The following is a 14284-nucleotide window of genomic DNA, read 5'->3' as shown; positions in this document are numbered from 1 at the left end:
ATCCATCAGGAATAATGCACAAGAGCCCTCCTCTCCCCTTCCATTCTTCTCTTTCCTTCCCTGGAGAAAGGTAAATTGCTGTTGCTGGGTTGGAGGGAGCCAGGGATTGTGAGTTTGGATGGCAATCTGTCATAGAACTTTGGAAATGAAGGTCATTTGACCATAGCAGCATCACAGCCATTGCCAATGCACTGAAGTAGCCACAACTTCCCCAAATTTGATTTCCTAGGAGTTAAAAACTTTGGTCCTAGATTTTGGACATATTTTAAGTTAGCCCATACGAGGTGCCTTAGCCCCAAAATTGCTGTCCTATGATACACCATTTCACTTGGTTAAAAATCATGATAACAAGAGTTTTAATATTATATAGATTCTATTCTCCATATTGGAGAATAGCAGATTAACTGGCTTGAAACTCATAATGTTACAATTTAATGCCTCATTATCTATTTCTTTTGAATAAAGTGGAAATATACTTATTATTTATTATTATTATTATCTTTCCAAGAAAAATGAAAAGATGTCACTTTCTTTAGTACCAATGGTCTGGAATGCCCTCCATAAAAGATATTCAAATAGTTTTTTTCTGACTATGAAGCAAGCTTAAAAAAATTATTCAGTTCCCACTGAACCTTGCATGACTTTCACCTGTTTAAGTTAATTGTTTCTCTTGTCAGTTGCATTTTGTCAAATGTTATTGTGCCAGACATTTTATTGTGCTTCTCCACCTCCCCACCCCACCCTTTTATTTTGAGAATCCTTCATGACCTTTTGGGGGGCTGAAGAACAAGGTAAACATAATTTCATAAGTACAGTATATTTGTATCCCACCTGTTTTTCTTTTGAACATCTACAGAACATGCAGTTTCATTGAATATTGGCAGTAGCTTTGAAAACCTTTGGTATGGTGGGCACTCTTGAACTCACCAAGAATCAGAGAATGGGATATGTGAGCCTTAGTCACTGGAGCAGACAATTGTTCTTTGCTCTGTTTTGTAAGAAGAACTTACAAAAAGTTTAACTTATAAAAACTTTAAAACATCTTAAGAACAGTAGAGAGGTTTCTGTGAGCAACATGGACTGTAGCATTGCCTATTCTGCTGCATCAGTTTGAAACATGTCTCTTCATTTTGTATAAATGCCTTTATAGCTCTTTGTTCAGACCTTGCTTTTTCCACAAAAGTCCAAACATTTATTTATCTTGTTTATTTTTCTGTGTTGAATCATACTTTAACCTGGCATTGATACAATGGAATATTAAAACATAGTATGCAAACGTAAACAAATCATAATACTGATTTTGCAGTTAAAATAATTATTTTATTTTTTTAATGTCTAACCACAGTGAGGAGAGTGTTTGATTATTATTTAGGAAATAGAAACAAAAAGAGGTGAGGTTAGAATGTGCTCCTTAGAGAGCAGACAAAATGAAGCTGATAAATACATGTCTTTATGCATTCTCATATTCGGTAGGATATAAAAAAGAAGGAAAACTGTCTAGAATTCCCTCTAGGGTGATGTGATGAGGAAAGAAAATTCCTTGAAAGGTTATCATAAATAAATACCTAATCGGTTTGAACAATGTTTTCAGGTTTAATCTCCAACAGAACCATAGCAGCTATGTAGTTCTAAAAAACAGTGCAATTTAAAACTGAATGCAAATTTAATTTTAAAAGAGACCAAGATGCATTTCTTTCCCCTGGAAGCATTCTTGGATTTAGCAAACCTTTTCCCTGATTTGTCTTTATTGAAGTCATCTCAGGAAGTAACAAAATAAAAAACAGACATGCTTAGCTCAGTAATAACATAGGGGAAAAAAAGGACAGATGCTCCCTCTGGAATTAGAAGAAGTTTTCACAGAATGAAATCTGAGATCTGTATGTACAAGAATGCAACAAGAAACATCCAAATAAAATAAAAGGTTGAATGCATCTAGCAATGCTAAAGAAATGTCTATGGTCTGTGGAGGAAGGCTTTTGGGGAATAGAGGAAAATGGTGTGGGTATTTTTTTAGTTGTTTTTTGGGGGGTAGTGGCAAAAAGTTAGTTTCCTTATTTTAAGCAAAAACATAATAAGTGGCATTACTCCATAGCATATGATACACAATGAAAAACTTCCTTTTTGAAGCAAATGAAACTTCTGAAAAATAACAGTAAAAAACACTGCACTTAGGGAAAAAGAAAGAAAACAGTTAACTATTGCTTGGTGGACATTTCCATCAGGAAGCTAAAAAAGAACTTTTCAAAGAAGACATTTCTGGGCTCCCTAACTAACCACATTTAATATTAAATGAAGACAAAATTAAGCTATTTTCAGAAAACCAGCTTGTATTCTATTAACAGGACCTTCTGAGTAAAAATGTGGAATATAAACAGAAATGATGACAATTATGGGTGTGATGATGAGCAGGAAAGAACACTATTTAGTCCTACCCTAACACAAATCTAGGCTTTGTGCCCTGACTCCACTTGTACTGCAGTTGGGAGCAATGAGGAAGAGATCCCAGATAATAACATTTAAGTAAACTTAAATAATTACATAGGTCACACAGTGACACTGCCCTGTTAACGAAATAGTAGCTTAGTATTAAACTGTAGAAGAAAAAAAATAGAATGGATAGAATAAAAAAGATTGCAAAATTGCATTTTGCCTTTAGCAGTCTTATCCCTTGTTCAATATTCTGCTTTAGAATCACTTTAGAAAACTGTTGGGATGTTGTTGTTGTTGTTAGTTGCAAAGTCGTGTCCGACCCATCGCGACCCTATGGACAATGTTCCTCCAGGCCTTCCTGTCCTCTACCATCTTCTGGAGTCCATTTAAGCTCACGCCTACTGCTTCAGTGACTCCATCCAGCCACCTCATTCTCTGTCGTCCCCTTCTTCTATTGCCCTCAATCTTTCCCGGCATTAGGCTCTTCTCCAGTGAGTCCTTCCTCCTCATTAGGTGGCCAAAGTATTTGAGTTTTAGCTTCAGGATCTGGCCTTCTAAAGAGCAGTCAGGGTTGATCTCCTCTAGGACTGACCGGTTTGATCGCCTTGCAGTCCAAGGGACTCGCAGGAGTCTTGGGATATAATAGATTAAATATACAACAAAGAGTCACTAAAAAATAGAAACAGTTCTAGGCCTGGTCAAATGACAAGAGGGTAAAAGGCACCTTAAACAATTTTGACCATGGTCCTCTATGTTTGTTCCATTAAGGTCATGCTTCAAATCAAATGAAATTTTTATTACAGTCATAGACCAGCATAATTTTAATCATGCATCTTCATTGTAAGCATTTTCTCTCTCCTCTCTGTCAGCGTCACTAGTTAGATTAGACCAGGAAAACAACTCCACAGGAAGGTTAAATCAGAAATCAAATAAATAAATAAAAATAACAAACAAATAAGTAAATACATTTACTGAGATTGGCTATTATAACAGATTCTTGCAAGTCTGATCATAAATATGATCTTTCTCACAAAATCCTGATTTTCTGAAAAAATTCCAAATGATCAAATTAAGTTGTAATGGACTTTACATTGGAATCTGCAGAGAATCTGGCAGCCTTCTTAGAGTACACTAAGCATATTTAAAGCTTACCATGAATTTGGACACCTGGATTATATCTTGACAAATAACATTGGTTATTTTCACAACAGTACAGCTGAGATAATCGATAAATCCTTTAAATTAGAATAATGCTAGGAACAATCATAAGAGAATGTACTCAAGATCATCTTCATTTTGCCACAAGCCATCCTATAATGAATCCAAGTATCTGCGCTTGAATTCAAACAATAAATGAAACTGCATAGGTTTTACATTCTAATAGTAATTCTTCTCCTCCTCCAGCTGAATGGATTTTTAGTTTAAATTAACATACACCATCACCCCCTCTTTTTTTTTACTGTTTCCTCACAGCTCTTTAACAACCACAAGTTCCCCTTTCAGGATAGGAACTCTTTATCTAGAGTGAGAGTGTTCTTTTTTTGGATTCTTTAGAGAGCCAGGGATACAATTGAAAGGCTTCAAGTTTCTGTGGTTTAGAACTAATAAACATGAAAAATACAATGTTGTGAGCCAACAGCTGCAAGTTAACTGTGAATTGGTAGACTTCTACCAAACACTCTGGGGAAGTTAGAAAGTTCCTTCAGTTGTAGGTACTTGCAATGTTCATTTCAATTGAACACCTCTCTTCATTTTTCTAATTCTTGGTAAGGCAATTTGTTGGGAGTGGAAAAGCAATGAAATGTACATAGTGATACCGCAGTGCAAGTCTATAAAAGTTATGTACTCGTGCCTGACATTAAGATGCAAATACAAAAAGCCAGAGTTGGTGTTGTGATGTCACACTGCATGTTGCACATTTTATCACTTTCATGTCATTACAATTACTGACAACTACAGATTCAAGACATTCTTGGTGAAAGAGCAAACTCCTTTGCACTTAACAGTAATGTAATCATTGCACTTAACAAGAATCAGTTTCTGGACTAATCTTTGCTATAGTAAACTGCCCAGGTTTCACCTCAACATGAGTATGTGACTAGTTTGGTTTGCTTGGCTATTATTTGGAGAAAATGGAACAAATTGCAGTGTATGAAGCATTTAGCAAGCTGTAAATGTATAATAACAGGAGTTTGATGGAAGGCTGAGGGACGATTTCTTTGTGAAATGCAGAATTATCTTTTCTATGTGGTGTCTGCTTTATGGAGATAAAAAAGAATTTGACACATAGTGATCTGAAATGTATGTTCTTTGAGCTATAATATAAAATGAAGAAACTTTATTTCTATTAAAGTGGTTTAGGCAAATCCTGTTTCGGGAGTTTAGGAGCAACATTTTTCATACACATTATTTTTAGCAGAATCATCGCCCAGTTGTTGCTTGAGTTTGGTTTGAATATATTTTTAAGTCATATGACTTTTTGAGAAGCTCAGAGGAATTTACCCTTAACCATGAAAAACTAGAGTTGTATTTTATGCAATAGATATAAAAATAAGAGTTTTATTTAAAATGATTTCAATGATAACCCCACAGAACAATGAACACATTTGTTCTGCCAGTACCTTAGAAAACTGGTGTGAGCTATAAATCATCATTTAACCACTGAGACATTGAAAATGTCTTTCCATTTTTACATCTTGCCTATTGGAGCTTTGGTGCTTAATGGATGAACACACTTTTCCATATCTGTGCCTAGCAAAAGATCTTCTATTGAGGTCCACGTTAATCGTGGAAGGCTCGTTTCCTGTTTCATATCCCTTCCAAACTTCAGTGGCCACAAATAATTCTATTTCAGGTGAACTCTGGGCAAAAATGTGCTGCTAATGTGCTAAGTCACTAGACTGAATTATAACTTTATTTATTGTATATATTTTTGTGGCTTCTCAACGACTCATAACTCATGAGCAAAAATAAACAATTCCCACCCCCCATTTGTAGTTAGACACCTCTGTTATTGGGATTGGGGTTCTAGCCATTAAGACTAAATGAGGAACACGGAAAATTGCTTATATCTTCAAATTTCTACATATGTATTTTTAAAATTACATTTTAAAATTGCATTTTCAGCAGCCACAAAGGCTATATATACCAAAATATTAATTACTATTTACCATAAAAATAAGGTAGTCTTGAGAAAAACAAAAAATCTTCTCATAAAATTTGGCAGATGGAAACAAAATATATCATAAAAACCCCAATAATAAAAAGTAGTCTTAATTGCCCTTCCAAAACTGAGCATGGAAGGAATCAATTTACTTCCACTGGGAGGGATTTCCTCAAAATAGCCATGTGGGTAGGTAGGGTGGGAGCAAGTGCCAGTGACAATATATGTTGTGGTGCATACTGAACCTATTTCATATCAATGTATATGATGTCATGATACACAGTTCATCATTTTAATCTTACACAATGGCCTAAATATCTCCTAAATTTTAAAATACTTTCACTCTTCTGAATATGTGAAACCTCAAGAGATTTGACCAGTTTTTCCGACTAACATCAAAATCTTGTGAAAGGTAGTGATCTTGTTTAATCATTTAAAATTTTGTAAACTATTTAATTTTTATTTTAGAAGGTTGCATGTGCTATTTTAGGGTATATTAAATGCTCTGTTATTCCAGAACTGTCAAGTTACTTGACACAGAAGAATGCATGACAGGGTGAGTAATGATTATGAGAAATTACCACTAGCTATATAGATCTATTTTTTTCCAATGTATTTTATGTTTTTCAATAGGCGTGTGAAATTCTACAATAAAACAATCATTTCACATATATATTAATTCTTCCATTTTTAAAAGTGAAATGTTTAATTGAATATTAGATTTATACATGAGTTTAATTAAAGTATAATACAGGCCCATTTTATACACTGATTCTGTACTTCCTGATGCTTAAATCTTTTGGTTACTCATATCTTTTAGTCTTCTACGGTACTTATATGGTGATGGATCATTCAGTTTCACATCTGCCATTCTTAGATACACTTTCAAGAAAATCAGTATTTGTTCCATGACAAATACTGCAACCATTTTGCCCTGCAGTTGAGTTGTAATTCAAAAGAGTAAATTTTCCATGTCTGCTGTGAATCATGGGAATTAAATACATCTAGGAGGTACCTGCTTAGGAAAGGCTGCACTATATCAGCAGTCACACATTGCTGAACCTTGCAGAAGAAATTCTCTCTAGGTCATTGTTTCTCAACCTTGGCAGCTTTAAGATGTCTGGACTTCAACTCCCAGAATGCTGGCTGGGAAATTCTGGAAGCTGAAATCCAGACATCTTAAACTTGTTAAGACTGATAAACACTGATCTAGATACTATTTGTCTGCCCTGATTTTCAGAAGAGATGACAAATCCATCTGGATATGGGGATACATTTTTAGGCAGAAGGTAATGATAGCTTCTGCCAACCTAGCAGTTCGAAAGCACGTAAAAATGCAAGTAGAAAAATAGGGACCACTACGGTGGGAAGGTAACAGCGTTCCGTGTGCCTTTGGCGTCTAGTCATGCCGGCCACATGACCACGGAGACATCCTCGGACAAGCGCTGGCTCTTCGGCTTTGAAACGGAGATGAGCACCGGCCCCTAGAGTCGGAAACGACTAGCACGCATGTGCGGGGGAAACTTTACCTTTAATGATAGAATAATACAACTAAAGGATATGCTTATTTTAGTTCTGTAAATCTCTTTGGGAGAACCTAGCATGCTAAAAGCATTATATAGTATCAGTAAATATTTCCTTGAATCAACAGAATAATACATCGAGAAATTTGCTTTCAAAGTTAGTTCCCAACCTTTTAATACTCTATAGGTTTTATTATTTTTAGGAATAGTTCCTTAAGCATATACGGAGCTGTGGTGACAAAGTGGTTAGAATGCAGAATTGCAGGCTAATTCTGCCGATTGCCAGCAGTTCGATTCTTACCAGCTCAAGGTTGACTCAACCTTCTATCCTTCCGGGGTCAAGTAAAATGAGGGCCCAAATTGTTAGGGGCAATACGCAGACTCTGCAAATCGCTTAGAAAGGGCTGTAAAGCACTATGAAGCGGTATATAAGTCTAAGTTCTATTGCTATATACAAGCTGTAATAGTGCTCTTCTTTGTCCTGGAAGGTTGATTAAAAGAATATCACATTGGCAAATAAATATAAATCTGAATAGAAAGACTGGATTATGTTGCAATAACTTCTCATCTTCAGTAACTTTATGACTGAAAGAAAAATGTGCCTGACCCCCTCCCTTCATCCTCCTCTTTGCTCTTCTTTCAAAAGTGGTTTCCTGTTCTGCAAAGGAAAGAGGAAGGCTGAGAATAAATGGGGTTAAGTTGATTACAAGTGCAGTTATTTCTGTTGGGAAAACTCATTTGACACAATTGGAGCAACAACATACGAAATAATTCAATAAATGTATTCTTGTACGTCTTCCAATTTATGCTCACAAGAGAGATAATTTTGTTTTATATGTACACAAAAATGTTAGACTTCTCAAGCAATTTGAAATTATACAGTTGCCTAGAAACATTTAAAAAAAAGCAAAGGGAAGCAGACATTTGCCAGGGAAACCAGAAAATGTTGAAAGTAATTTCCTTTTTAATACAGGTAGTCCTCAACTTACAACCATTCATTTAGTGACCGTTCAAATTTTCAATGGCACTGAAAAAAGTGACTTATGAACATTTTTCACACTTAAAATCACCGCAGCATCCCCAGGGTCACGTGATCAAAATTCGGACACTTGGCAACTGGCATGTATTGATGACAGTTGCAGTGTCCCGGGGTCATGTGATCACCTTTTCTTATCTTAAGCAAACTCAATGGGGAAGCCAGATTCACTTAACAATTGTGTTACTGACTTAGCAGCTGAAATGATTCACTTAACAACTGTGGCAACTATGGTAAGGACTACCTTGTTTAGCAACGGAAATTTTGGGCTCAGTTGTGATCATAAGTCGAGGACTACTTGCAAGTAATACAGAAAGATATTGTGAATAATACTGGCAGGTTTCATAAAAGGCTTTTTGAATTTTGCTGTGCATATTTATAATACTTTTAATTCAGACAAGTAGATAAAAGTGCTTCAAGTAGGGTCCTCATTTGTTCAAAAGTTGGAACCATCTTTTAAATTAAACTAGTTGCATGGAGGGCAACTAATATAATATAGATATAACATGAAGTGATTTCCTAATTCCAACAACTGCTCTACAGATTATATGATGAGCATAATATTTTTACTGAATAATATGTGGTGTGTTTTTGAGTATGTTCTTAACAAACCACACTAATAATTATATTGAAAGACTCCAGATAACACAGCTCACTGCTACGCACAATGTGGGTAATGCTTGCTGGGGGAAAGAAAGACAAGTGTGTGTCAGACAGGTGTCTGTGCAGTAGGTGATTATTTACTACTTACTTTGTTGTTTGCAAAGTAAGGTAATTTTGTCAACATAATACAGCTTCAGAAAGTAACCCTCCACTTTTCAATGAGTTTTTTCTTCACTTCATGAGAGTATTAATAGAGTATTTTTTGAGCACTGCTGTGCAGCCATATAAAGCTTTGTGGTACAATGGGAACATTTAGAATATTTTTTCTTATTTATACAGATGCCTTTTGTAACATCAAAAGCCGCATTATGTCCCAAGAAGAACTGACTAATGGCCTGGCCTGGCTTAGCCTGGGGGAACTAAATTCTAAATGAAGTTTTAGAATCTGTCTGACATAGCTTTTGTTGGTATCTATCATCAGGAACAATCACAGGGCTAAATGAAATTTAATTTAAGTAAACTCTACTTATGTGCACATTTTTAATGATGCAAATAGCAGCAGGAAAATTGGGATAATTAGGCTTACAACAGGAGAAAAAGTTGAATCAGTTTCTGCTCTGATGATAAAAATGTCTTTTTCTTCAACATGGACTTTTCTATAGCACAAATAAAATTTCTAGAATGAGGATGTTCACTGGAACCATAGCAGAATGGTTAAATTTTCATTTTCTAGTCCATCCCTCCATTCCCAAATAATTTCTGCTTGCTTTTATAAAAATGCATGTTAAATGCAAATATGCATATCATAGCATCTTTTTTGTTTGGCTAATAGTCATAAACTCTGGTACCTTCCATATGTGGCCATATTTTGATTTCCACAATACCATATAGAGTCCAACCAAACTGATGAGCAACAGCTTAGAAAAGACTGGGATAGAAGATATATGACAATTGTTGAAAACGACAAGCCTTGATTTCTTTTACCTTCTCAGCTACTTCCATGATGGATCATGTGGCTGAAGATGTTTAGGGATATAATCTGGCAGTTCATTTAAGGGCACTAAATCCCCCATAAGACCTATGAATGATGTAGGAATACAAAATCTGAAATAACATCAACTTGATGCTATTCTACAAAAAGTAGCCAGAAGACAGAAGGGAAAATGGAGTAGTATTACGGTATATCATATTTCAAATTTTGTATATCTACGTAAAATTGGGGATAAAATAATAAACGGGTCTATTTAGGTTACACTACCACGACATTGCTAAAGTGAAGTATATTTAGCAACTTGTCCATATAGCCAAATATTAAAGCAAAATTTCAGTAAGGATTTATATTCACATTTGAAGTGCAACTCCAACTAATTTATTATAATACTATTGTGAACTCATCTCACTGCAAGAAAAAAATATTTTGGTTAGAATTTGATAAGGAAGGCTTAGGATCTTAAATCTGAAAAGCAATGAATTATGTGTGCTATTATCAATGTACTCTGAAGCCAAAGATTGATCATGGCTCCCTATTTTGGGTAGCTCATATTTCTGTAAGTGTCTCAACATTTTTGTTAATATATACAAATACTCTAAGATCATTTAAGTTGTTCCATTTGGTTCCAATCTATTCAAAGCAGATTAGAGAAAGTAAGTACCAGACTCAATGCTTTTGGAAGAACTCATAGCAAAGCAAGACCATGGAATTTACCCTGAAGTAAGACTAGATTGACCTTAGGAATTCATTGGTTTTCTGAAAAGTAAGCAGTTCTGAGTTTAGTAATGCTTATTCTTAAATATATGTAGATAAGAGAGTCATTTTAAGTTTTAAAAATAAGGATACTACTGTTTCATTGGTTTTTTTTAAAAAAAATTCATACTTATGTATCAAAAACAATAGTAAACTTGATAACAAGGCTTGGATGTCTCAGTTGACTATTTATTTCCTTATGCTTTTCATCTGAAAACTGACTGAATAAACTATATTCCTATATGGATTTTTAATCAGGTGGTTGGTGTGGCACAAGCAATCAATAAAAAATCTGGTTTTGGAGGAACATTCACTGAGCAAGATGAGAAGGTATAGTTTACAATTTTATTTTTATTAATAAATATGCCATCTGAAATACAGATAATTCTGCTAGGAACAAAAGAAGAATTTATCTTTTCTAAATAGAATTTGTGATGAGCATCTGTGAGACATCAAAATTAAAAGATAAACAAAAATGGCTCATAGTCTCAATAAGATTCAGTTCTTGCTTTTAAAAATAGAAGCCTACATTTAATATTTCACACAAGACTGGGCATTGTTTGCATCTGTTTTTGTGTTTGCAAAATTCACCACAACTCTTTACCACTAAAAATCTTGTTGCATGTAATATGGTATTTTAAGACAGATATAAACAGCACTCTTTGCTAATAAAATAAAGTTTTTAGGAATTGGAAATAAGCTTCTAAATCCTCAAGCGTAATTAAATAATATAGGTGTTATTAAAATTGGCAAAATATCAGATCATTTCAAAATGCAAATCAGACTATTAGAAGGACTCCAAATCTGAGGATCTCTAGTTATATAACTGTTTGTGTCCAATTTACAGGATTTTGCTGCTTACCTGGCATTTTGTGGAATTGTTCTTCACAATGCTCAGCTCTATGAGACTTCCCTTCTTGAAAACAGACGCAATCAGGTGAGGTAAAGATGTCATATCTATGGGTATGGTGTGTATAAGGGATATACAGTATTAAGAACACTTATTTCATGTGTTTTCATGTGCATCAGGCATAGCCAATAGATACGATATGCTGTTTTGAGTGTACATGGTGTCATAATTGGTAGCTGGTCTTAAAGGAACAGGAGACATTGGCAGTATGCATTGCCATCTTCCTGCATTGAGATCTAACCTTGAAAAATAACTGGGGATAAGGAAGAGGAGGTTGGGCATATTAGAGAAGGAGATGACAGAAACTACAGAAGCTTAACCTGGCAGTTAAGGGCAAGTAAGCATCCTAGTGCTCTACATGATGTAAGCATTTCCTCCACAAGTCCCAGTTTCTCATGTGGCCCCTTGGCAAAACGAATGGCTCACCCCTGCTGTAAACTCCAATTAAACCTTTATGTTATCAGCTACCAAGACTGAACTATGAACATTATTATTCACAGAAGAAGATGACATAATTTCACTCTACTTTCTATCAAGGGATTCATACATAAGCCTAACGATTCCTGAGAACAAAATATGTTAATGTGTCAGTATACCTTGTAGCATGGCAGAGAATGACATTGAGGAGGGAAGTTTAATTCTTCCCTTATTGGTTGCAATCCCCACCAAAATCCCAATATAGACTACCTTTATGCTGGACTTCACTGGAAATACTTTTTTCCAAACGTAATTGCTGTGGTGAGGCACCAATTGGCTGGAGAGTTCTGCTGCTTATATCTGGCTCATGGGCTGGAACATCTGTGCCTCTTCTAGTTACAGGTAATTCTTAACTTACGACCAGTTGTTTAATGTCCCTTCAAACTTACAATGGACTAAAAAAAAGTTACTTATGACCCATCCTAAAAATTACAACTGCCTCACTACCCCCAGGGTCACATGAACGCATTTCAGACACTTGGCAATCAGCTTGCATTTATGACAGGTCACAACATCCACAGTTGGATGATTGTGTTTTGTGAGATTCTTTGTTGTTTTCCAGAAAAAGAAAGGCAAACAAACACCCATTGGATAAACTGGATTCAGATTTACTACTATGTGTTTCACTAAATGAGTATCATAAAATTGATCATAAAATCAAGTTTGGTCACATGATGATTCAATTTATGACTGCAACAACTTACCACCAAAATTACGGGCTCAATTATGGTTGTAAATCAAGGACTAACTGTATTCTGAAATCCTTATTACAACCAGAACATGAGAAGCATCTTGATCCACCATCATCCACCAGTCTTGAGTTCAACTTCCTCCATTAACCTTGCAGTTAGGGACTGTGTTCGATGAATTCTTTGAACAGAAAGATTGGATTCATAATAGAACTACTGTATTCTGAGAAAATACACTTTTCCCATGTAATTCAATGTGCAAAAGTAAAAGTGGGAAGCAATTTGGAATACCGTATATTGCTTCTATTTATGTATTCTTCTTGGGATAGGTCAGATGCTTAAAAGAATACAAAAATGAAGATACAGTCAGAACAACTCTTTCTCCATAGTCCTATGTTCCATATTCTGGAGTGAGCTTGAGGTGGAATAAATCCTATTCCTTCCTGTTCAGTAAGTTTGTTCAGACACTGAGGCTCCCCAATATGTATAAATAGGGTGTTTACTATAACTGGTAGGGTAGAACTGTTCTTTCAGTATGCTTTGAAGGGTGTGACATCTACCTATGTACTTTGTTAAAGGATTACTTATGTTCTACCACTGTTTACAGAGGGAAGTATCTTGGCCTGCCCTTACCAGTATGCAAAAACATTAGTAGGAATCAAATGGGTGGATAGGGCTCCCAAGCTTTCCCAGGATTTTAAAGCTGCTTGCAAAAATTATCAACATACCAAGCTAAGATCTCAACCAGATCCATAATTCTGTGTTACCTTGTTTTCTCAAACAGTATCTCCTGTTTCTCATTAAAAACATGAAAATGATTCTACAAAAAATTGTTTTATCCATTCCTGCTACACTTCAGGTATTTTCAGAGAACTAAATATGCATTGACTCCATGAGCCAAACATCCTTAGACATAATCCCCCAGTAGGTTATGAATGTTGTTGTTAGCTGCGAAGTTGTGTCCGACCCATCGCGACCCTATGGACAATGTTCCTCCAAGCCTTCCTGTCCTCTACCGTCTTCTGGAGTCCATTTAGGCTCACACCTACTGCTTCAGTGACTACATCCAGCCACCTCATTCTCTGTCGTCCCCTTCTTCTCTTGCCTTCAACCTCTCCCAGGATTAGGCTCTTCTCCAGTGAATCCTTCCTTCTCATTAGGTGGCCAAAGTATTTGAGTTTCAACTTCAGGATATGGCCTTCTAAAGAGCAGTCAGAGTTGATCTCCTCTAGGACTGACCGGTTTGATCGCCTTGCAGTCCAAGGGACTCGCAGGAGTCTTCTCCAGCACCATAGTTCAAAGGCCTCAATTCTTTGGCACTCAGCCTTTCTTATGGTCCAACTTTCACTGCCATACATTGCAACTGGGAAGACCATAGCCTTGACTATACACACTTTTGTTGACAGGGTGATGTCTCTGCTTTTTAGTGTGCTGTCTAGATTTGCCATGGCTTTCCTCCCGAGGAGCAAGCATCTTTTAATTTTTTGGCTACAGTCCTCATCTGGAGCCCAGGAAAATAAAATCTGTCACTACCTCCATTTCTTCCCCATCTATTTGCCAGGAATTGAGAGGGCTGGATGCCATGATCTTGGTTTTCTTAATGTTAAGTTTCAACCCAAGTTTTGCACTCTCCTTCTTCACCTGCAACACGAGACTTTTTAGTTCTTCTTCACTTTCTGCCATCAGAGTGGTATCATCTGCATATCTTA

At 35.9% G+C, this 14284-nt stretch overlaps 1 protein-coding gene across 3 annotated transcripts in view; it reads left to right on the top strand.

Moving 5' to 3' along the window:
• The window catches only part of PDE5A (phosphodiesterase 5A), an 83157-nt gene that overhangs the window by 30755 nt on the left and 38118 nt on the right, over positions 1 to 14284 (top strand). For all 3 annotated transcript variants that reach the window (XM_083367006.1, XM_083367004.1, XM_083367005.1), the window contains 2 exons: positions 10758 to 10829; positions 11347 to 11436. In XM_083367006.1, the coding sequence (XP_083223132.1) occupies positions 10758 to 10829; positions 11347 to 11436 (162 nt within the window). The remainder of the gene's footprint in view (positions 1 to 10757; positions 10830 to 11346; positions 11437 to 14284) is intronic.

The sequence above is a fragment of the Vipera ursinii genome (assembly GCF_947247035.1).
Source record: "Vipera ursinii genome assembly, chromosome: 7".
NCBI lineage: Eukaryota > Metazoa > Chordata > Lepidosauria > Squamata > Viperidae > Vipera > Vipera ursinii.
The sequence above is the reverse complement of the archived record's forward strand: the minus strand, read 5'-3'. Positions and strand labels throughout refer to the sequence as shown.